Source organism: Cyclopterus lumpus, chromosome 9, assembly GCF_009769545.1.
Source record: "Cyclopterus lumpus isolate fCycLum1 chromosome 9, fCycLum1.pri, whole genome shotgun sequence".
In the NCBI taxonomy this organism is placed as follows: Eukaryota; Metazoa; Chordata; class Actinopteri; order Perciformes; family Cyclopteridae; genus Cyclopterus; species Cyclopterus lumpus.
In genome coordinates, this window is record NC_046974.1 from 26,108,170 (window position 1) to 26,134,638 (window position 26,469).

Consider the following 26,469-nt stretch of genomic DNA (forward strand, 5'->3'; position numbering starts at 1 on the left):
AAAGGAGGCTAAATAAGGTAAAGGGAACTGCAGAATCGGGTGTTGAATCTCCGTAGTTTTGGCACAACAAGCAATTCCTTTCACACTTTTCCATAGTCATATAAAAAAATAATAATTAAGGCAAAATACGCCTGCAGCCGGTTAAAGTATTTGCCGTGGTTTCATGAGCTAATGGGTCTCGGATGGGTTCTGGCAGCTTTTTGCTTTCAGATTTGCTTCTCTTCACCAGGTTGGTAGACCCAGATGTTACAGCTACATTGAACAACACGCTATCTCGAGCCAGTTACACATACAGTAAATGTTCTTCCACCATCGTACTATTACGTCTCATCTGAAGTGGGACAGCTGGTACATGGGTTGGAAAATATTTCCTTTGAATAGGGGTTCAAGTGAAAACAATGAACGTGTTGCTGTTATATATGGACCCAGAGCCTTTAACCAAGCCCTCAATATGGGTACGCTATATTGATATTTTACTGGTGTTTACTCTGTCTATAAAATCTGCACTTCAATGTCATTTATGATCTAGTCTTGAGGTGTAGCAGGCCATGTACTACAATCTTAAACAGTGGAAACACTGAGGTTCGGGTTGTTTACCCCGCCTTCCCTCCTGTTGACATTTAGCCCCGACACAAAAGAATAGAGCCATTGGGGAAAAAGACAATGGAGGGGAGCGAAGTGCCATTTCTGAAGCCGGGCGAAGATCTTGATGGGCCGTACTGCACTTGACAGGTGTGGCGCAGCTCTCACCTCCCACTTGCTGTCCTGGGTTTTCCTCTTGAGCTGGATGTTCCAGTTCTCTGTGTCCACCTCGGCGCAGTGAGCGATGGTCATGGCCACTGGGGTGAAGAGGTCCAGGGCCGGAGGGCCGTACGTCACCTCGGGGCCCAGGAGGATCTCACAGCCTTCCAGTGTTTGGACACTAAACACACACACACACACACACACACACACACACACACACACACACAGAAAGTATGTTAGAAATTGCAAGCCATTGCGTTTTCTTCACATATGCAGTCTTACTTTTAGCATGTCTGCAATACATTAGTCTACTGCGTGACTGAAAAACACTTAATGTGAAATGTGAAGAGAGTACTTTGTTTCTCTCACTAACATGAGCCATAATCTGTGATCAAAATAAACCTTTCACTATAGCGGAATAGCCGTTGTGCCTCGTGTTGTACACGGCACTGTTCTTCATTTGACTTAACCATACTTCATTTATTCATTCATTAATTCAATAAATATGTTCAGCCCTTGCCTTCAGACAGCCCTTGCTCCGCTAGGTAAAATGACAGTTTTTGTCAAAGGAGTCTCGTGGCTTTGAAGAAAGCATCGATAGCAGCTTCAGTCCCACGTCTGAAAGGGCTCTCTGATGGAAGCGGTAAAGATATTCTAAATATAGCGTTAAGCTGATATAGATTTTAAGTGGCGAAAATAAGTTGTGCTTCTGCCCCGTCCACAGCAGTACATCGCTTTGCTCCTGCGGCGTGCTCTTGATAATACACTGACCTGACACTCATAAAATCCCAATTCAAACTGTCCAAAATATCCTTTCAATATCTCTCCTTTAGCTGCCGCTGCGACACAAACAACTGTGGGCTCTTGCTTTTGGAATATCCCATAGTGCTACAGAGCCAGGCTGCAGGACTTTGTTCAGGCACAGGGTAAAAAAGTCACTGCGATGAGCCGGCTCATTAAGAAGAGGCTCACAACAAATACGTCTTGCCCGTGGATGGTGGCTGCAGCCGTGATCAATGCCTCAACAAAGCTTTCTAAGCTCACATTAGGTCAGAGAGCGCTGTGTTTATTTGCTTAGATTTCCTTCTTTGAGTGGGAAGTGATTTCTAGTTGTCATGGAAGCAGCAGCAGCTTTAAAGTACAGTACTCTGCACAATGCCTTTAAACTAACAGGTTGAGATTGAGGATGAATGATAGGAGATAATTAGTGTTGCACTCAACACCTGCTGAAAAAAGCCTGCTTGTTAGACAACAATCCACAACATTAGTATTCTTTGCATTTCTATCAGTATGACAACAAGAAAGAAACATGATGCTCAGAAAGGTTGCATGGAAAACATTTATTTTTCTGCAGCGGAATGCCGTCTGTTCACACGCCTTAATGCTGCGTTCACATTCGCTTCACTTTAAGGCAAATTTGTCGCGTTGCGCCATTTGTGTCATTAAGGTAATAAGGTAATCAGAAGAAACGTCATTTTGTATACTTGAATCTATTTGAATTTTTTGATAAAAGCTGCTCCTCAAGACACTGACTTGTTTCCATAGCGCAGCGTTGGTTGTCATAGATTCAGTGTGTGAGTATTCTCAGCTAAAGTTACAGCATTTGGGTCTTTTTGAAACAATTTCTCAGTAGTTGGACTTGTTGGTGCATGAAAGCCCTGTTGAGTTTGTTAAAAAGAAAGAAAGAAAGAAAAAAGCTGAAGTTACTGAATTGTTATGTATGTTGTATTACCTTTGGGGAGGTCCCAATGCAGAGGGCGTGCCAGTGTCTGTATTTTCTGTTTGTCTTAAATAGTAAAGCACTCGGTGACGTCAGATCAAGAAAGGTGTATGCACATTGTTAACTCCAACTTTCCTAGTGTTTCATTGGCTCACTGGTATCATAGTTCTAGGAGATCGGCATGTCAGTGTTGATAGTAAAGTCTCATCATCACTTTGGTCCGGATTGAAATTAATTACAAATTACTTTAAAGATCCTTTGATTTTTCATGTCGAGCCACAAGCAGGTCAAACCTTTCCATATAAATATATCTCTCCCTCTCCACTACAGATAGTCAATATTCATCATCCCCACGGGATGAACTCTAATGACATTGATCCATTCACAGCAGCAGTACTTTGTGTTTATTTCTAAGTAGTAAATGTTAGTGGGGCTGTACTGAATAGTTCTAAACTTCAAATCTTATTCAGAGCATTCATAACATTTACATTTGTATTCTATAATCAACATTTGAATACTGCACAGCTTTTCTTTTTTGCATGTCGAGTCATTTGAGTTAAATTCTGTATTTCTGCACAGTTGCAGATAGAGGTGAGACTCCACCGAGGCGCCACTGATGACCTTTTACCACATCATTAATATCCTCTGCTCTCATGCTTCATGTGGGGCTCAGCCTCTCCACACACAGGGGAGACAGGTGAAGTGCAGATAATGCTAAGCAGGCTTGTAGTGAACCGTATTAAACTGTTTGTGTCCATTAGTTCCAGTGGTAGGACGCTTTCCGACCCATGTGATACAAACATGTCCAATAACTTCAAAGTGGTGTCAAGTCCAAAAGTAAAAATGCATTCAAAACAATTCACAACATATTTTTATCTCACATTATTCTGCCTATTATTGGCATTTATAACTTGTCTGATTGTCTGACTGTTTGTCTTTCTTATGTGGCCGGATGTCCATTTAGTGGTGAAAGGGTGACTGTGGCTCAGTGGTAGAGCGAATCGTCCTTGGGTAAAACACTTAACCCCAAAGCTCCCTGGGGTTCATGAATGTTAGATAGTCCTGATGCATGGTAGCCCCAGCCATCAGTGTATGAATGGGTAAAATGACATATTACGTGTTGAAGTGCTTTGAGTGGTCGGAAGTCTATGAAAGCGCTATGTACAAGTACAACCTCACCATTTAACACATTCACAAATCTAAGCAATTCATAAAAATACATACATATTAATCATTGTAAATGTTAGCCACAACTAGAATTACCAAAATTATCCTTCAGGACATTTTATATTGCATTAATGCTCCTGTCCACATTCTCAATGCCTAATAAAAGGTTTCCCACGGAGCCACAGAAGTATCATCTCACTGTGCTCCTTTTGGATCAAATCCTCCCTTTGAATTGAACATATTTTACAGAAAAAAATAATAATTCAGAATCTGTTCATGTAACAAAACTACTTGGTTAAGTTTAGGAAAAGATCGTGGATTTTGGTTAAAGTAATTACATTTGTGAGGTAAAATAAGTACACTTATTTTATTAAGTTACGTATCATGTGTCATTAGAAGTTACGTCACAAAAGTAAAAAAGTAAAAGTTCCGTGAATTAAATGAAGTCAACATGGACTTTTAGTTTTAAAAGGAACACACACACTGGTCTCCTGGGTGGAAACCAGTGTGTGTCGCTCTAAATGCTGCGCTACCTTTCTTCTACGAATTATCGTGCATTACTTTTTTCTAGGTTCATGTACAAACAACGTGCTTTAGATGGCAATTGATACCCCACAAACCAGATTGTCTACCTCGAATGCAATGATGCACTCTAAATCGCTTCAAAGAAAATGGTACTCTTAACTTTACTTATTCCTTAGCTCAACCTTTTTTCCACAAAGACATGCTATGTGAGCATCTGAACTATTGCAATAGCGCGTCTGAATGAAATGCTGCTTCATTGTAAACGCTCGCTCCACTGCAACAACGCCAGACTTCCAAATTACTGCATCAACATTTTGACCCGCATCTCATTTCACACCCACTCCTGGATCAGTCGGTTTTTCTGTTATGTCAACATCGTCCCTTCTCCTGACTGGTCCGGAGGGAGCGCTCGATCCCTCAGCCAACAGCGCTGAGCCTGATCACACATTTAATGCAAAGTGCAGATTACCTCCTCCTTAACGAGCCCACAACTCAGGCCCGAGAGTCGGGCCGCCACCTTAAAGAACCGTCTGAGGCCAGCGGACTCTCTCAATTCCACTTGTCATCACGGCGGAGGGCTCTGCGCCGCAGCCCCTCGAGCCCCTCGATGAGCTGCATTATTTAAAGTGAGCAATGACTCACTCCTCGGAGACCCGGGGAGCCGTGCAAAGTGGCAGATTGGGCCAGTGGAGAGGAGGCGGCAGGCTTAATGAATGCACACATTAGCATGCTCCATTATATTCACCTTTTATTTGCTTGTAGTCTCCCACCTGCTTGTCCCACTGTGCTTTTGTCCATTTTTAAGGAGATACAGACAGCTTATGTGGTGCACGGATACATTAATCAAACGGGCATCTAGAGGTGAGGCTCCGTACATCGCTGCAAATATCTAGCAAGGACTTTTAGTTCTCCTGCTTCATTCAGTCACAACATCTATCTTCTGCTACTGCCTCCTTTCAGCTGCAAGGCATTCATCACAACAGCTTCAGTAGTCAAGGACCGACAAAGTTACTTGACTAAAAGAACAACACTGCAAAACATTAACAACTTAAGCTAATCACCGATTTGTTTAATAAAACATCACAGTGCTCTGTGCCTTGATATATAATAACTAGTGGACCAACTTTGATACCACTTTCAATTCAATTCAATTCAGTTTATTTTGTAATGCCCAACATTACAAATTTGCCTCAGAGGGCTTTACAATCTTCACACATACGACATCCCTGTCCCAGGACCTCACATCGGATCAGGAACAACTCCCAAACTCCCACTTCATCTGTAATCCCAGACCTTGGCACTCTGTAACCCCACTAGACGGGAACATGAGTGTAAGCAACAAGGTTAATCACTTAGAAACAACCCATCATGCTAACTGGTCACTCATCATCGAGAGGGCTAGTCTAAAACTAAAACTAGTGGAATTAATGCTTAAAGCACCTGTGCGATTAACAGAGAAAGAGTAGTATGTTTGCCAAGTTAAGCCTTATAGTATATTTGTCTTGCTTTTGTTGCTTAAATCATATCCAAAACAACCATGGAATAAAATGTTTGGGCCACATTTACGACCACAACTCCTACTATTAATATTGATCATAACAATATGTGATCTTTGCCATGCACACTACATTATGGAGAATGTCAGTGTCTTCAGCTCCTAAGGTGCGATGTGAAAGATCTCATCGGAATATTGATCTAACATGAACGCTAGCCACGGAACGTCCTAACTAGCTAGCCACGGAACGTCCTAGCCAGCTAGCCGCAGACCGTCCTAACCAGCTAGCAGCGTGCCATCCCAACCAGCTAGCCACGGACCGTCCTAACCAGCTAGCCGCAGACCATCCTAACCAGCTAGCTGTGGACCGTCCTAACCAGCTAGCCGCGGACCATCCTAACCAGCTAGCCACGGGCCGTCCTAACCAGCTAGCCGCGGACCATCCTAATCAGCTAGCCGCGGACCGTCCTAACCAGCTAGCCACGGACCGTCCTAACCAGTTAGCCAAGAAACGTCCTAACCAGCTAGCCGCGGACCGTCCTAACCAGCTAACCGCGGACCGTCCTAACTAGCTAGCCACGGACCATCCTAACCAGCTAGCTGCGGACCATCCTAACCAGCTAGCCGCGGACCATCCTAACCAGCTAGCCGCGGACCGTCCTAACCAGCTAGCCGCGGGCCATCCTAACCAGCTAGCCGTGGACCATCCTAACCAGCTAGCCGCGGACCATCCTAACCAGCTAGCCGCAGACCATCCTAACCAGCTAGCCACGGACCGTCATCTAGCTGACGCTTTTATCCAAAGCGACTTACAATAAGTACATTAAACCATGAGTCCAAACTCAGAACAAGAATCAAGCAAGTACAATTTCTTCAATAAAGTTAAACTACAAAGTTCTAACCAGCTAGCCACGGACCGTCCTAACCAGCTAGCCGCGGACCATCCTAACCAGCTAGCCGCAGACCGTCCTGTCTTGTAATATCACTTGTTCCTCCAGAGGCGATAGTGAGAAACCTTTAATTGTATAGCCCAATATCACAATTTATAAAGTTGCCTCTTTCTTACAATCTGTACGACATACTCTTTCCTTATCCGGTGTGAGGGTGCTGGGACAGAGAAGGAGGACATAATATTATAAATTAAAACAATAGAAAATATTAAACATAATAGAAACATAACATTTCTATTATGTTTATTACCTCAACATAATAGAAATACACAGTCGATCCATATGATGGAAATTATACATACAAGGACAGAAGTAATAGCAGTAGCAACACCAATAATAGCCTAGCCAAAATGGGAAAAGTATGACTACTGATAAGCTAATTATAAGTGGAATTATAAAAGTAGAAGTTATAATAATAGAACAATGACTCAAAATAACAACAATGGTAGCAGCAGGCAATTACGTTGAAGGTACAGAGTCTGTGTACGTTTTGATAGTTTTCTAATTGGATTAAAGTGGCAGAAACAAGAAAATAACTTGTATTTTTGTTTCGTCCACCCCGCCAACAGCAGACACATCACACCTTTACCTGCTGTTTCAGAGGCTCGTCCATCCCTATGAACCATACGCAGCTTGTCAGTACAACTTATCTGGCTCATAGTTATTGGTTATGAGTCCCTGAATGCCTAGCAGTCGATTGTTCACTCTCCAAAGTCTGATCTTCTTGTTTTGGTGAAGTCAATAAAGGTGTGTGTGTGTGTGTGTGTGTGTCGATGGATGGAAGTTAGCTGAGTCATGGGTCTATTTCAACAGCAAATAGAAAAGATGATGGTCATACTGAAAATCAATGTCCACTTAAATCCCCATCCCTTTAAAACAAACTTTATATTTCCAAGTTTGTATTGCACTCAAAATATACAGCAATGCAATCTTTTAAACATGTAATTAATACAGGTCTTACTTTGAAGACATTGTTAATTTATTTGTGAGGCCTTAGGGAATGCAATGCCAATCGATGTTGGGCAGTCTGCCCTTCTGTTCACACTTTATTTAATACAAGATATCTCAGCAACTTTCCAGATTTCTATGAAAAGTGCTGGTTATAGTCATGGTTCTCAGAGGATGTTGTAATGATCCCTCGGTTTTCCCTCTAGCACCGCATCAAAATCGAATGAGCTAATTCATTATTCTTTTCAATGTGGATGTTCTATGAGCACCACCATCAGTCCCTAATGTAAACTTGCCATTCAAAATCAAAAGCTACTGTTTGAATTTCCATAATGTGATTATTTCTACTCGTACAGTGAAATATTGGAATCTAATTAGCCACGAGAAACATGAACATGAAACATGTGTTTTTTTTCTGTTTCTTGTGTGGATCAGGTCAAAGCTATATGTGTGTTCTTCACAGTGCAAATGACAATAAAACATACAGTTGTTTTCATAAAACATGTTAAATGGTTGATACATCTATAAATACCAAATATATGCATGATCTATTCTACCATATTGTCTCAAGTATAAACTGGTGTTAACATGAGCAATAGCATAGAAATGGCACACATTTTCTAGCGTTTTTGCACTTGGCTGAGGTGGAAAAAAGAATGCATCATAAAAGCAAAAAAGTGCAATAGAAACAGATTTAGCAAATAAATGATGATGTAAGTGAAGCATGTCCACTGAAATGTCTGCTCCGTTGATGAGATGAGAAGTGGCAGATAAGTACAGCTCTTGCACTGCTTGAGGTTTGACTGACATCTTCTTGTCACGACTTGTAGAGAGAGGACTCAAATGCTGACAACGGTGCAAAAGAAACTTTATTCCTTTCGGAAAAATACTGAGGAATACAAAAAAGTTGACTCTAGGCGGGGCGATCATCTACGGACAAAACAGGACGAACCGACACGGGGCAGGAGACAAACAGGGTTTAAGTACACAGGGAAGGTGCAGGTGATTGGACGCAGGGACAGGAAGTGCAGGGAAACAGAGGACACGAGAGACAAGGACTTAAAACAGGAAACAGGAAACAAGACACAAAAACACAGACCGTGACACTTCTTCTGAACTTGGAAGAATTGGCCAACAATTCTTCATGCGTATGTCAATGAACAAAGTGCCAGTAATTGCATAACGGCAGATGAAACAAGCATCCAACAGCGTTTGCTTTTGCAGGTTTTCTGGGAATTCGGTAACATTTTTGAATTTTTGTAAAAATGTGTCATTCACAAGTGCTGCTATAATGAGAGGGGACCTGGAACAACATGCATCACACAAGCCACATAGTAGAGCAGGCAAGTTTAGCGTCTGTCCTCACTTAACTTTAAAGGGGTCGATGAAGTCGTCATTTGTGATCGAGGTGGCTGTCACACTGGTTGGTGCACGATAACTGCGGGTACCAGATTCTCGTTTTACCCTCAAACTCTAGAGAACAGGTTCTGCAAATGTTTTATACAATACAACTTAACCGGGAACGTCTTGACCACAACTAATTACATACAGCACTGAGTCCCAAATGGTCACCTGTGGAAACGAGTTCCACCATTAATAGCTCTTTTCCTACCAGGACAAAGCTGTTTCGGCCTCAATAGGTTGAGGGATTTATCGTGCAACACAAGGCGCCCCACAGAACCTCAGGGGCAAAGGGAAAATATCTGACCTAAGCAAAAACATGCCTTCAAAAGATTTAGATGAGCCTTTGAAAAACTCCAAGAACACATCTTTAAGCTTTAATGAAATGCTATCAGGGGGGAGTAGGTTGGACAGGGTTTGGGGCAGGACGCTGTAGCGGCTTCCCAGCATGTCCACAGTGGCCTTCCACAGTGATTGACAGCTGGCGAGATGACAAGCGCAACAGCCCACAGGGAAAAAATGCGTCCACAGTAAACATCCCCCTGCCCCACTGAGCGACGGAAAGAGAAAGAGAAAAGCACTTGAAAAGCTCATCTGTGGTCAGAACCACATCCCGTCAGGTTGAAGCCTGAAATATTATGAAGCGTTTCAAAGGTGGATAAAGCAGCGGGAGAAAACCCAACACTTGTGCTGGCAGGTGAGAATGTCTAACAGGGGATGAAGGCAACTCTGGATCCTCTTGTAAAGGTTTATGGAGGTGTCATGGATTACACGCACAATATACATTTCAACAACGCTGAGGATTTGCTGCATAAGCTAGTGATTTATGGGTTCTATATGACATATTGTTACCACACAGAGAACCAAGTGGAGTTGCTCTGCCTTCTTTGAGATCAGTAAAGAAATTGACTGAGTGCTTTTACAATTGACACACATAACTCACTCGACCCGTCGCCGTCTGCCGCTAATGTGTGCGAGTTGTTGTGGGGTCTCTTTAGTCCACGCGACTTTGTTCAAGCGGAGCAGTGTGAATAAACAGTGACACTTCAGAGGAAACTTGAAAGCTCTTGTGGCTCTCCGTGGGGGAAGAGCATGCAGGACCCCCAGCGGAGAGAGGCTCAGTCCATCCGAGGGTCATCACCTAGCTGTGATCGGAATACATAATGCGTAAGATGAAAGGCCTCGGGAGACGTCGGCCGATTCCGTCAGTGCCCTACTCTGCATTCATCATCGTTTAAACAAGCTTCCCGGGTCGTGACTCTCTCCCAGAGCGCCATGTTGTTGACACCGAGTGGAGTACATAACTACATATCGACTCTCTGCAGAGAGATTGGAGGTTTGAGTCCTACGAGTCGGTTTGGCACAATGAAGAACTCAATTACAACTCCCCCCCCCCACACCTGGGTCGCACAGCCTGAACTTTTGTTTCTCCCCAGCAGCTGGAACATCAAAGCCCAGACTACCACCTGTGAGGGTCCCTCTGGAAAAGACTACCCATAGCATGACACCTAGAGGACTGGTCAGGACAGGAAGTGGGTGAGCTGGGCCCATCTGTCACACAGCCGGAGGGTAAACACACAACAGAGACGTGGGCGTGGTCTGGGGGGGGGGGGGTTACACATCCACACTCTGGATGTGTAACCCCCCTGGACTGCCCACTAAGACATCTGTCATTATATCTTATGGACGATGACTGCATTGCAATAACCCACAGTTATGGTTCTTTACCAATATGTTAGTGCTGCATCTACAACCACTCACTACTACTAATAACAACAACAACAACAGCGACAATAATGCAATAATAATAATAGTAAAAATAATAACAACAACAACAGCAACAATAATGCAATACTAATACTACTAATACTAATAATAATAATAACAACAACAGCAACAATAATGCAATACTAATACTACTAATACTACTAATAATAATAATAACAACAACAGCAACAATAATGCAATAATAATAATAATAGTAATAATAATAATGGAGGCAACAATTGAAACTAAGTGATCAAAATGAGAAAGTCCCCTTTATGTTTTTGGATTACATAGGTACACATACGCCATGTTTGCATTTCTTTATGCTTGTGAGCAAACACAACCAGCAGCCTACTTAAAGTAGAAAGAGCTAATAACAACTGGCATTAGCAATTTATCTTTTTTTAATCAATTACTTATTAGTAATTGTTACAGGATAAGGACAAATATGAGAAGGTGATAATTCGTCTTCTTTTTCCCGTTGTCTGAAGTTTTACATATAGTTTAATATTGTCATCCGCCGGTCATTAACGCGTATGCCCGAATGCCATCTCGTATGACAGGAGGAAGGCTTTTGCGACACGGCGTCACGCTAATTTCTACGTGAATAAGGCACATTTGGCGTATTCATTTTTTCCGCGAAGCATCATCTGTAAAATCTGTTGGGTGTGAACACAGCATAACAGTTTGACCTCAGGTCAGCACATTGACTAAACAACTAGCTCAGCACGCGTGTGCAGGTGATCAGGATGGTACCACCTCCGCCTCATTATGAGCCAGGAAAGACCCTGACCCTTTATTAGTCCGCCACTGAAAGTAGTCCTCAAAAAATGCACGATTTCCATTTGTTGAGCAACGTTTCCGTTTTAGGAAATGACACAGCCTTTCATGAAAAGGATATGTGAGTTGTTAACAACGTCTTCAGGAGGAACCAATGAACCTTTTGAGAGACGGACTCACACATTTTCGGGTCAGTGTTCCAACAATCTTTGCAGGTTTTGCTTTTGCGAGTGACATCTGTAATTCAGATCTTTTTCGGTTGCGTGTGACAGCGAGACAACCGAGCGCTGAGAGGTGAAGGTCTTATCAAACGAACGCTGCAGCCGTGATGAAAGAACCAGAAGATGGTAAATAATTAGAGGGAAACAGGGCGGAGGATGGAGAGTCAACCGAGATGGATGATATGATAGCGGGAGACTGACAGGCGGATAGATGCTCAAAATGATATTTGGGTAAACTCTGGCCTCACCTTGCCTCTCCCTGATTGATCACCATGTGCATCTCCCAGGACATATTTTCAGCCACGGCTCCATGAGGCACCAGCAGGCTGACCCCTGGAAAAACACACAGAAATGTGTCAACAGCGACAACTCCAGCAGCCTGACAGCGGAGGTGAAAAGAAGGGCTCACAGCATGTCTTACATGAGGGGTTATCAGAATATTGATGAGAGCTTCTTTTTCCTAGAATCAACCGTGACATTTAAAATAATAAAGTCAACACAGTTTTAGTAGCAATGTGATTTTAAGGAAACACTGATCTTAGTGCATGCACATACTAATCATCATAAATATATCACAAAGTGAAGGCGGATGTATTTATTAGTGTGCTGTAGCAGCAGGTGTAAGCATAGTCATTAGCATCGGGATTCTGACTGTGGATTGGTATCTGGTCTGCTCATTGCTCAAAATAAGTCTAAATAAATACACAGATGGTTATTACCTTCCAAAACCTGTTACCATTACAAAATAATATGAATGTGACCAGGAGGCGATCTGTATACACGAGAATATTAAAGAGCCAAGATGAAAAAGTTCTCAATTAAAAACGTGTCTTCTACTTCAGCTCCACGGACAGCAGCGTGGATTTATCAATTCACAGAACAAGTTAGGCTAAATATATATCAGATTCAATAGAGTCAGGATCAAATAAATAGGCTAACATATTCAACATCGTTATTATGAGTGAAAACAATGGCGCCCTGTCATGTCAGGGTCCCAAACATCCCGAGAACAGACATGTTTGACTTCACGCCGTCACTCCAGGAGGCTGAAGGACACGTGTGTGTGGTCTGGAACCAAAGCTCATCGTTTCTTAAACCCCATGTGCTCAAAAGCTGTGATTTAACCTAAAGCCAGTTGTCGTGTCGGGTAGAAATCCCAAGAATCATAATAATAATTCAGCATAATAACCTGGTCCGTGTTTTATTCATCTGTTCACACCTCTGGACTATTTCTTTAGTGGAAAGTAGTTGAAATGTTCAAAGTGTGGTCTCAGGACTATCCAGAGTGACCCGGAAAGGTTGTTTCCGGAGAAAGATGTTGCCGTTACTTTTCATGACGTTCTTGAATTGAACTGCATTACATATTTACATCTCTGTCTTGGGACGGAGGCTGACATCTCAAAACCTATTGAGGTAAAACAATCTCTGTGGATGGGTGAGTGAGGAAATATGTGTTTTATAGTGTGTGTAAATCCACTGTTATGAACTGCCGATCCAACTGCACCGATGCTGCTTAGGTTCCATATCACTAAGGTTACTGCAGATGGCTATTCCCTCTAATGAATAGCGGTTCCTGCAGAACAGCCTGTGTGAGTGCTGCACTTGACAGCACGGACTCATCCACTCAGACCCTCAGCCCGAAGGGCGGCTGATTTCACCTCGCCGGCGGCGTGCACCACAGAGCAGTCCGCGAGTGCACAGACTGTTGTCCCGGCGACGACTGCAACAGTCGGCGAAAAAAAACTCCTCGATTTGTGTTGGCGGGACTCGATGACAGAGCAACCCCGTTTGGCCTGCGAGTATGTGGAGGAATAACAAACAGCTACCTGCCCTGGCAACGAGATGGATGTATCTTAGCAACGGCGTGCGATATATAGGGTCTGAGAAGATGCCTTAATAGTAAGAAAGAACATTCTTAGAGAAGCACCAACTTTTGACGAGCTAGGGTTCACTCATACTACTTCAACTTCTCCCCCGTCATGTTTGTAGTGTCTCCTGAAGGCTGAGCAGCAAACATCTGAGGTACTTACATCCCCAATGGAGAGAGGTAAATAGATCTGATGCTTTTCTAGTGGGGTTGTATGAGGTCCTCATCAATAGTCCGCTTTGAGACCCGCAGCAGATGACGTGTTTGAAGAAGCACGCGAGTCAAGTAATGCACTGCTGTGGAACGTGTTTCAAGTGGCCACCTTATTTTGAATAAAAGTATTTTTATATCATTATCGTATTACTATGGGCTGCGTGTGGTGGCTAGTGGAGTTTGCATGTTCTCCCTGTTATTACTGCTTTATCAAAGGAGTCTCGTGGCTGTGAAGGCATTTTCCTGTCAGAGAGGGATGTCCGCTGTCAAGGCACAGCAGGGGAAATATTCTAATGCTGGGTTCACACCGACAGCTTGACAAGTTGTGGTTCATTCGCTTCATTCGCGCCTTAGAGGTGCCACTCCATGGAAACAGTTATCATTTCCGCCATCCACCATGGAAGAAATAACCACTAGTTCTGCTTTACAATTGTTGTGGACATCCCAAACGTCGGAACATCAAACGCCCTTGTGTCTAGGTTCATAACATTAATATCATATATATATATACAGTATATATATATATATATATATATATATATATATATATATATATATATATATATATACATAACATCACCCATGTTCTGATTAGTGCAGTTGCATTGCTTTTCCCCCCACGCTTGTACTCCCAGCTGCTGCTCCAAAACCAAGGCGTGCCGACCGCCATCTACTGCAGGAAGCTGGTCATAGGCGAGTATCTGTACAACATCCAGAGTATCGTTTTCAATACAGACGACGTGACCTTTCACAGAAACCCCGTAAGCTCTTCTGGTGGCGCTTTTGCTGATAACAAAGTACCACGCTGGATTTGACCAACCTGAAGAACACTGAAGGCTGATCCTCATATTTTATATACAAAGGATTTTAGTGTGCTTTCCCACCAGAGTCATATGCTGTGTGTGAAGAGTTTGTTCACGGGGTCAAGTCAAAGTTTTACTCAAAATGGGTTGCCAGGCAACCAGTGTATGACTTCAGGAAGTCAAAGAAATAGTCAAACAAACAAGTTAGAACATGCTAATTAATGAGCTTGAGAGATGCTGTTTGGTGGATTTTGTTATGTTTGAACAGAGTTTCCCTGTTTTTAGTCTTTATGCTTTATGCTAAGCTTAGAGACTTTGACAGTGGTGTCAATCTTTTTATCGCGCAACAAAGCAAATAAGCATATTTCCTGGTTGATTTGTCTTTGGAACTACAGGCTCAGGAAAAAGGCTTGCGGATTTAAAACAAAAAAATGGTATTTCATTTTTACGTTTAAATGTAGTATCCTTTCTTTTCATGACTTTGTCGATGTATTAATACATTATTTATGTTATTTGTTCATTCTCTGATTAGGTCCTGTCAACATATTGGTTTTCACGTTTAATAATCTTTGTCCCTCTTTGGAAGCCCCTGATTTAGATCCGTTTTTAGACAGTCTACCACCTTCTACAGCTGAGAAAAGTTCACTGCACCACTGTGTGTGTGTGTGTGTGTGTGCGTGTGTGTGTGCGTGTGTGTGTGTGTGTGTGTGCGTGTGTGTGTGTGTGTGTATGTGTTTGCGTTTGCGTGCGTGTGTGTATGTGTGTGTGTGCGTGTGTGTGAGTGTGTGTGTGTGTGTGTGTGTGCGTGTGTGTGTGTGTGCGTGTGTGCGTGTGCCGACTAAACACAACAAAGACAAACTAACTGTCTTGATGGGCACACAGCGGATCGTTGATCGTTCGAGCACCAGGGAGAACAACATGGTGGGGACGCGTTAGATGTTTGCTGTGTCGCAAGGCATTCTGGGAAGCCGTTGACAGCGGCTTCCATAACGAGCAGCTGCTGCAGCCTCTCGTTATGGAGACCAAGAGCACGCTGTGTGAGCTTCTGTTTTCATTATCGACACAACAGAAGAAACGCTTCACTTTTATCTACTTCCTGTGAAGCTCACCGGCGTTTGGCACCACCAGGCGTCCCCCGAGGTGGCCGAACACGCCGTTGGTCCTCAGCTGCTCTTTGCCGGCGCTGAAGGGCCCGTTGAGGGTGAGCAGGCCCTTCTTGCGCCTGTCCGCGATGGCGCTGTAGTCCCGGCTCAGGTCCCGCGGGAAGGTCTCGGCGGGGCCCTTTGCGTGGAACTCCGCCCGCTCGGCCACACCCAGCGAAACCATAAAGGAGCTCTGAACTTTGACCTTGATGTCCGGCAGGGGGTCGAAGAGCTCTTTGTCCGTGCTGTCCTGGAAGCAGAGGGGCGTGCTGTACGTCCGTCCCACCGTCAGGTCGGGCTGCATGGAGGAGTTGAGCAGCAGAGGGTTGCCTGCAGAGACGGAGAGACAGCCACACAGTCACCTGGAGGTTTCCTGTAAGGTATTCACACATGATAATGGAATTCACTGCTGTCCCAGATCCAATTAAATACGGTCAACAGCTTTTAATTTTTTTAATTTAGCAAAGTAAAAGTTGACATTATAAAATGGCTGAGAAGCTGAAAAATGTGCCAAGAATTCATTACATTTTTCACGGCAGGAAGGACAAAAGAAAAAAAAGAAGGAAAAGGTACCGCTCAGTTTGCATGGATTAAATATGATTACAATACAGTAGTTTACTATTGTACAAGAAGCAGAAATAGCAGATTCAAATAAATTCCTGGACATCCTCAGGCGACATTAATCCAGTTCAAACCCGGATCAAGAGCCACGTCTCTGTAAAATGCCCCGCAGCTGACCGGCGACGCTCCAGCACCAATTAAAACGGCGTGTCCGGGGCGGGCGACCGTGCGCATCAGAGGTAGGGCTCGGGAGCACAACCTGGACAGAAGGTCCGGGGCTCGGAGCCACGGTCAGAGCGTTAGATTTAATTACGCAGCTTGATCTCCATAACCCATCTGCCGGAGTCAGCTCTTCTGGACCACGAGTCGTCCTCCTGAAGGACAGCAGGGAGGGCCAGGAGGGGTGTAAGGTGGCTGCTCAACAGCCAACGGCCTGGGGAGGGGCGCAAGAGGGGAGGGGGGGTCTTCATCTGTGGCCATTCGTGGATCTGGCAGACTCAGGGGCGCGGCCCCCGGGCGAACCGGGCCAAGATAACGACGAAGTCACCGAGTCCTTGCCGCCCAGCTGTTGCCTGGTGGGGGGTGCAAGGCGGGAGGCTAAGAGGCTGTTTTATTTTTAGGGAAATCATTAATTACCGCAAATGTGATTTGTGACGTTTTGGGGGGTGTTGGTCTTCAAAACTCTTTCTGCTGTCTTCGTCTTCCCAAACGGAATTCCTGACAAATCAGAATATGGAATACGCCAGAAATGAATTCATTTGAAGACTTTTGTCTTGATACTATACTATTTATACTATACTACCTTTAAAAAAAACTATGACTTCTCTCTATCATATTTAAATGGAAGTTTTACTTTTTTTTATATTACAGTGACATTTGTATGGCATACTCAAGCGTCTTTGTGTGTTTTGAAAAGCGCTATATAAATTCAATGTATTATTATTATTATTATTATTATTATTATACTATAGTATGCATTTTGATCTTTCATCTTTCAAATGTACGACTTTTCCGTTCTACTGTGCTGTCTCTCCTATTCAGATTCCATATCAGGACTAGGGCTTCAAACTGCTAATCAATATTGATTCATCTGTTCATTATTGTTCTTGATTAACCACTTAATCATTAAGTCTGGTTCACTTTTCACTGCGATGTGCACACATCTAAAAGCAAAGTGGCAAACTGTCAAAGTAAATTCCTCCTTAAACTGTAAAGTCACAGCTTCACACGCTGTGAACACGGCGCTTAGTGCACAGATCACTGAATCAATACAACTTGCTTTTGAGACCGTGCCTCCTGATCTCATGGCAGCACTGCCCCGTGAGCAGCGTTGCAGTGCGGGCATCCATTTCAAACAAATGGCAGGAGGAGAAAAGTGCAACATGCAATTTCTCTCCTTTTGAAACATCTTGAGAACATCTTTAAATGTGCAGTAAGTGTATTGTTTTAAAGGGGAACTACACCTATGTTCTAAAGGCATGCATACGTGGTACTCCTATGACGTGGTACTCCTATGACGTGGTATTACTATGACGTGATACTCCTATGACGTGGTATTACTATGACGTGATACTCCTATGACGTGGTACTCCTATGACGTGATACTCCTATGACGTGTTACTACTATGACGTGGTACTCCTATGACGTGATACTCCTATGACGTGATACTCCTATGACGTGTTACTACTATGACGTGGTACTCCTATGACGTGGTACTCCTATGACGTGATACTCCTATGACGTGGTACTCCTATGACGTGATACTCCTATGACGTGTTACTACTATGACGTGGTACTCCTATGACGTGGTACTCCTATGACGTGGTACTCCTATGACGTGGTATTACTATGACATGGTACTCCTATGACGTGTTACTACTATGACGTGGTACTCCTATGACGTGGTACTCCTATGACGTGGTATTACTATGACGTGATACTCCTATGACGTGGTACTCCTATGACGTGATACTCCTATGACGTGATACTCCTATGACGTGATACTCCTATGACGTGATACTCCTATGACGTGTTACTACTATGACGTGGTACTCCTATGACGTGGTACTCCTATGACGTGATACTCCTATGACGTGGTACTCCTATGACGTGATACTCCTATGACGTGTTACTACTATGACGTGGTACTCCTATGACGTGGTACTCCTATGACGTGGTACTCCTATGACGTGGTATTACTATGACATGGTACTCCTATGACGTGTTACTACTATGACGTGGTACTCCTATGACGTGGTACTCCTATGACGTGGTATTACTATGACATGGTACTCCTATGACGTGATACTCCTATGACGTGGTACTCCTATGACGTGGTATTACTATGACATGGTACTCCTATGACGTGATACTACTATGACGTGGTACTCCTATGGCGTGGTACTCCTATGACGTGGTACTCCTATGACGTGGTACTACTATGACGTGGTACTCCTATGACGTGTTACTACTATGACGTGGTACTCCTATGACGTGATACTCCTATGACGTGGTACTCCTATGACGTGGTACTCCTATGACGTGGTACTCCTATGACGTGGTACTCCTATGACGTGATACTCCTATGACGTGGTACTCCTATGACGTGGTACTCCTATGACGTGGTATTACTATGACATGGTACTCCTATGACGTGATACTCCTATGACGTGGTACTCCTATGACGTGATACTCCTATGACGTGGTACTCCTATGACGTGGTACTCCTATGACGTGATACTCCTATGACATGGTACTCCTATGACGTGATACTCCTATGACGTGATACTCCTATGACGTGATACTCCTATGACGTGATACTCCTATGACGTGGTACTCCTATGACGTGGTACTCCTATGACGTGATACTCCTATGACGTGGTACTCCTATGACGTGATACTCCTATGACGTGATACTCCTATGACGTGGTACTCCTATGACGTGGTACTCCTATGACGTGGTACTCCTATGACGTGATACTCCTATGACGTGGTACTCCTATGACGTGATACTCCTATGACGTGATACTCCTATGACGTGATACTCCTATGACGTGGTACTCCTATGACGTGGTACTCCTATGACGTGATACTCCTATGACGTGGTACTCCTATGACGTGATACTCCTATGACGTGGTACTCCTATGACGTGGTACTCCTATGACGTGGTACTCCTATGACGTGATACTCCTATGACGTGGTACTCCTATGACGTGGTATTACTATGACGTGGTACTCCTATGACGTGTTACTACTATGACGTGGTACTCCTATGACGTGATACTCCTATGACGTGATACTCCTATGACGTGGTACTCCTATGACGTGATACTCCTATGACGTGGTACTCCTATGACGTGGTACTCCTATGACGTGATACTCCTATGACGTGGTACTCCTATGACGTGATACTCCTATGACGTGGTACTCCTATGACGTGGTACTCTTATGACGTGATACTCCTATGACATGGTACTCCTATGACGTGGTACTCTTATGACGTGGTATTACTATCACGGTCCAAAAAAATGTGTGAATGTGAACGACTTCCTCTCATATTCATAAACTAGTGCTGAACTCAAATTTGTGACTGGTCAAGGACAAAGTGTGCTCCGAAGGCAACGACTTGATGACACTGAGAGCAATCAAGTTTGAATATATCGACGGTTTCTGTGCACGGGAATAACGTTCATTTGGGTTTAAAAAGAGGCCGTCACTAAATCAGCCTCCTCCTCTGTCGATGGAGCGGCTCCAGAGCTTTTTAAGGTTGACACTCACTTCTCTGGTTTCTGGCTTTAAGAGGGTAGAGAGTAGCTCATGTTCACAAATATTGATTGAATAATAATTATGATTTTTTTCAACATACGTGTGCTGTCTTTTGTGTCGAGACTTTTTACAGATTGAAAGTGTAAATGGAGAAAATAGGGAAAGATCTCGATCAGTTTCCCAGAGCTGAAAGTTCCATCTTAAATGGTCTTTTATTGTTTGACCAGTTTGCCATACATATTCATTCTGAGAAGAATAAAAGACAGAGAATACATTTCTGTCCCTTTTTACTTGACAAATGCTTTTCAATCGATGATCTAGATGTCTGGTGATCACTATTCATAGCAGTGAGTATGTAGGTTTCATTTCAACATACGGTATTCATATTGTTGAGTGAATAGACTGTATTGTCGCTGCAGCCATATTAATACTGTATGCTGAAATTAATCCTACATACTCACTGCTATGAATAGATTTGGTGATCACCAGACATTTAGATCATCGATTATTAACCTGAATTAATTAGTAGATTTAGTGATCCACGATTGCACCTGCATACAAACAATGATCAAATATAATACGGAATAACATTCTCAGATAATCGCTGCAAAAATCATGCTCCATGAAAAAAGAGTGACAATATGCCTATGATATATAAAACAGTCTAACAGTGACAGCGAACCTACAGTGCAGCTATTCCAGAGCGACATTACCCTTCTGCAGCTGACATTCGATCACTGCTGGATTCTCTCGCCTCCTCCGGTCCAGTGGAGAATGATCTGATTATCGCTTGAGTGTGCATCTTTAAGAACAGCGCGGCGAAAATGGAATGGCAGTGGCGAGATGAGAGAAGTTAATGAAATGTACCTCAGGTTGAATACCTTGAGGGATAGGTTTGGAATTGGGCTTCTGATTAAAAATCACTCAGAAGGAGAAGTAATGCGGAGAGACAGGGGTCAGGTCCAAAGACTCATTCAGCACTACAGCCCAGAGCCATCCCACTGCTTGTAGTATTTACCGTGTCTTTTGTCTTGTGATTATTAGCCATGATAAAGCTAATATTTGCAATTAAACACACTTTTAGAGACGCCCCCCTCTAGAGGAAGTGTGTGCTTTCCTGCTGTTAACAATGCGATCACGGCAGAAGTAGGTTATTATAAAATGCCTCCACGACTTCCTCCAAAGCAAAGCGGGGCTGAAGAAGTGTTCCACATTCCACGGGGAGGAAAATGGAAAGGAGTGATTGTGGCCGGCGGAGGGCTCAGCAGGTAGGCTGGCCTATTTAAATAGGATTGATGACCTGCTGAATGTAGACCCGGCTCCCCCCCCAAACACACACATTTGATAGCGCCGTGATGGGCGGGGCTTTGACCGACCAACTCTTAAGGGGGGGTGGCCGAGGGCACAGTGTGGGCCCCGGCAGGGCTTGTCACCGAGGTGAGGATGGATTGCCCGTCGCCACGACGGCTATCACTTGTGCTAACCCAGAAATACGAATCATCAAGTCGAAGGAACGCCTGTAGCGAGGCTGGCCGGGACAGCCCGAGTCACATGAGCAACACAAGTTATTGCTGTGCACAACACAATTTGAATTGATGTTCACTGTTCCATACCCCTCACATTTTTCCATCAGTGGTTTAGGCCAGTGTGATCTGATGGAGGAGATTGGTCGCCTGACAGTCAAATGTGTGGTCCGCGGTGAGGGGGTGGAGCGCCGCCACCCGCCACCCGCCACCCGCCACCGGAGATTGATTATCGCCTGTTTCACAACAACTGAGAAGCAGATCTATCAAAATAGAAGGACAGGTCCTTTCACTGATTGTGGAAGTATAAATCCGAAGCAGATGGGGAGGCTGCATGCCATGCCGCGAGCTAACGCCATCAATCATCAATCACCGGCGTGGCCCTGTCGCGGAGGGCATCGATGACGCTGCCTTTTTGGCCTCGCGGTCCTCGCCGTGGAGTTTATTGCCCTCTCTCTCTCTCTCTCTCTCTCTCTTACCTTGTCTGGTGGTCTTGAAGTTGAAAGACTGGAAACCCCCAGTAAGCGCGGAGGAGTCGATGACATCCACGCCATACTCGCTGTGGTTCTTCCTGTACAGCATGACGGCCACCACGAGGATCGCCACGGCGATGATGCCGGCTCCCAGGCCCGAGTACAGAGCTACGTCATTGGAGCCGTCCATACCTAAAGCACACGAGACACATGAGAAAGGAGGGCTGCCGTAAATTCTCATTTACAATTGGGTATTCAAATAATTAAAGGGGGTCCTATCAGCCGTAGCCTAACAATCCACAGCACCAATCCATAAGAAAGTCCAGTCATTTTGTCTTTGCCCTACTCCTGATAGAAGATTAAAGGGAACACCACACAGTCTGTTTACAAGTGTTGGGGAGTGCTACTGTGCATATTAAAAAAAGGTTTCATAAAGGCTTTGGTGGCTCAAGAGATGGCTGAGCAAAGGCTAAAGGATAAATTGCCCCTCTCAGCGTCAGCTGTGGTTGAAGACGAACTCTGAAAATGAAAAGTCATCTTTCGGGTGTGGAGTGAGCTCGGCAGACCTCTGCAGCCCACTCCACACCTCGTCTCGACACTAGCGACTCAATGCTTCATTAGCCACCGCCAGGAAGAAGAGCGCGTGGAATAGAAGACCTTAACTGTGGTTCTGCTAAATCAATTTTGAACTGTCCTTCGTGAGACCGAAGTTCCATGACTGCAACGCTAAATTGGTGGGGTGCTCTTTCAAACCATCGTTGTTAAATTAGTAGCCTATTACGACAGCATATTAGGGCCATTGTACCTGAACAGAAATAATTGTGAAGCCAGGGAAAGGGATAATATTCAGGGTAAAAGCTAATTTAGTGTGTTTACGAGAAAACAATCACACATTTTAAAACAAAGAAATATGTTTATAGATTATGAAGATATGAGTTTTATGTTTCTACTTGCCTGTAACTTCACCAATATTAGTATTTATTATGTTCATAGGAGGACATGGAAAGAACATGAAAGAACATGTGTATCTTTCATGACCTTCAGAGGCTGCTGGTCAGAGAGGACTTCATAAATAGCAATCGTAAAGATTTATCTGATAACCCATTGGCAAAATATTATGAGGATAAAGTACAATGCATACTGATGTTGTCATTGTGTAATATGAACATAAGAGAAAACACAGATACTGTCATGTCCAAGAAACGGTGTTGAGTTAATCACTTTTGTGTCTTGTGTCCATCTTGTCTCGTGATTTCCTGTTTTATTTTGAAAGTCAACTCTTGTTGACTCTTGTTTCAGGCAACTTGTTCCTCCCCCTGTGTGTTTCCCCTCTGGTCTGATTGTCTGCCTGCTGATTGTTTCCACCTGTGCCCTCACCCTGTGTATATATTGTCTTTGTTCATGTTGATTTTCTGTTTGTTTGTTCCAGTTTATTAAACTGCGATTTTTGTTGTTGTAACTTTTCCTCGAGTCGTGCGTTTGGGTTCAAGTCTTTGTTCGGTCGTGACAGATAAGTATCTTTCAGGACCCTCCTTACCATAATAACAGGAATTCAGACGGTTTCACACAATTTACTTTATAATCTCTGAGATTGTTTCTCATCAATTAATTACTTTAATCTCGGAAGATTCAATTGAATGAAATTTATTTTGTATAGCCCAAAATCACAAATTATAAATGATCCTCAGAGGGCTTTATAATCTGTACACATACGACATCCCTGACCTTTGACCTCACATCGGATCAGGAAAAACTCCCTCAAAAAAACACTGGCAATATTAATATTAATAATGATAATAGCAAAGTGTAGCGACTGACGTTGTCTCTTGAATCTTGACCACTGAATTAGTGCTGTAGAAATACACATCATACTGAATTCATCAAGGCAAAGTTCAGTTTGGAGTTTACATTAACAGGAGAGCTGGGGAAATTAATTAATTAGTGAATAAAAGCCCATTTCACTATTTGTGAATTCTCTGCATGTGAAAGTCTTCAGAGATTTCTCCAGAAATAAGGTTTTTCTCTTCTTTTTTTTTACTGTGATGAAGGCAGCATTGCTAATGAAGAATTTTTTTTTTTTCCGTATGTGTTCCACATAAAAAATCCTTGTCTTTGTTGTATTAAAAAAGAGCCTGTGAGGAGGAGATGGAAGAAAAGCAGAGGAAGACAATGTTGTTATTATGTCGACATTGAAGGTCAAACACAGGCAGGAGTTACAAAGTGTTAGTCTGGCTTCGGGATGGAAATGAAACAAGAATGGCAAGTGGTAAGATGGAGCTGACCATCTGTCTCATCTCTCTATGCTACATTATGCACCAAAGATAGGCATAAACGAACATGTCCAGCCGTTACTCTAAACTGTTACACATCACATTCAAGCTGCTAACATGGAGGGCATAAGCATAACTGCCTTTAGACCCGCCGGTCTATATCCAATAGCTACGATGGATATCTCAGCGGGCAGGCGGGCGGCGCCCATGCGGTGCAGCCTGTGGTCACTAGTCGTCACAAGGACGAATCAGAGGAAAAATTAATTTAGAGTATTCCTACCAGGGTAATCACTTGCCACACACCAGCTTAACACCCTCCCCACCCAATCACCCGAGCTTTCCTTAAAGCCTGCAAGTAGGCACGATAACGTGGCCCGTTAACGAAAGCGCTCAAGCGGGCACCTGACAATCACTTAGCCGGGCCGACTCCGGCGAGTGATTGAAAGCCGCCACGGGAAGGTGAGGACAGCGGCGTAAATTGGTCAAATGAGCTCGTTTGCAGTGATTACAACCCATTAATCCTCCACGACGTAGCACATGTTCCCTTGTCACAACCAATACGTCTCCCCCCGCTTCAAAGCAAAAAAGCAAAGCTGTGACGTCGCGCTTGTCATAAAAGTGGGCCGCTGACTAATGCCATGAATGCGTAATGAGCACATCTTGCGGGGTCAAAACAGAAGTTGCTCAGGTCAGAGTGAACTTAGGCGGGGTGATTCATAAAGCTTCTGTTTCCAGAGATGAATGCAAACCACCGTCGCTCCTTTAGACTATATCATCTACGTTACCTCCAGAATTCAGGCCATTACATATATAAGTGGCAGTCGTGGTAGTCGAAGATGAAAGAAATTCACAGAGGAAGACTCACTTTGAGGTTTAACATCATGTAGCAGCTTTCGATCTGCAAAGACAGAGAGATAGAATGAGACAAAGAGGAGAGAAAGTGGTGATTAAAGTCCGGGCCTCTGTGAAGTCATTTACAAGTGTGGTCTCAGATCCGACACCCTGAGCAGTGAGAAGCCTTTCTGCTGACTGTGCTCTTTGACGATACATAAAGCATCCCATAATGGCCAGGCAGGCATCATTACTGTCTTCATATCACCACAGCTAAAGGTGGTGAGGTGCAAACTGATCAAAGGGTGGGCTAATGATCTCCTCTCACAAGTCCAACACACATGGTTCATTTCTTGAAGATGGATTTAAGTCCCACATTTTTCTAAAATACTTTCTTTTAATCTATATTGTGAAAAACAAAATTAAAATTACAGTCATCTGCACATTTTTGCAGGGCTGCACAATTTGGGCACTTATTTTTTTTTTTTTGACCAGTATAACATTTTAATGTAGATTATTTTCTAGAACATATCCTGGGGGTCGAAATAGTACTAAAAAACATACGCTTACCATAATACATTAATTATAACACACAAGCATATATATCTCAAATCCAACCCAATCACCAGAAAATAAACATTTTATTGAACGTACAATGCCACGTGATTAACGCTGTGAAACTATTGGTTAGGTTTAAGCAACGAAACTACTTCAGGTTAGAAAACAGGTCATGGTTTGGGTAAAAAATAATAAATGGAAGTAGTTTGAATAAAGAACAACCTCTCTCAGCTAACTGTCTTACATAACGTTATGTATGACAGTACATTGTTGACGCGTGGTTCACACGGATCACGAACAACAGACTCCTTTTGTCCCATCTAGCTCAAACACTCCCACCCTTCCGTGGGCCTTTTCTCTTGTTATCCGTCATGGCGGCCACTCGGTGGACTACTTGCTCGTGAACTGCGCCACTTGCTCTGATCGGCGGTGACATTCAACAGAGTGGAAACATTTGTTTACCAAGCGACTGCTCTGTTTAATACGTTGGATTTATCCAATGAGATAATCAAATGATGTCATGTAATGTAATCACTACATTTGAAAGTAAATTATGTCCACTATAATGACCCACTGCTGCTTGGTTACGATGTCTGACTGACAACTCGTACTCTTATTAGCCGCGCTACATTAAAGATGCCAAGCTAACGCTATGTTATGTTCACGCTATGACAACGAAGATGCAAAACGGTCGATTTGTCTCGTGCAAAACAAACAACACCAGTCCCTATTTGCAGAATTGA

The 26,469-nt window shown here is 43.5% G+C and overlaps 1 protein-coding gene across 1 annotated transcript in view; it reads right to left on the minus strand.

The window, feature by feature from the left end:
- Positions 1-26,469, minus strand: part of unc5db (unc-5 netrin receptor Db) — a 179,853-nt gene that overhangs the window by 21,336 nt on the left and 132,048 nt on the right. The window contains exons 8-12 of the mRNA XM_034541792.1: positions 25,203-25,235; positions 22,074-22,259; positions 15,711-16,073; positions 11,967-12,051; positions 751-922 (exon numbers count right to left, since the gene is read on the minus strand). Coding sequence (XP_034397683.1) covers positions 751-922; positions 11,967-12,051; positions 15,711-16,073; positions 22,074-22,259; positions 25,203-25,235 — 839 coding nt within the window. The remainder of the gene's footprint in view (positions 1-750; positions 923-11,966; positions 12,052-15,710; positions 16,074-22,073; positions 22,260-25,202; positions 25,236-26,469) is intronic.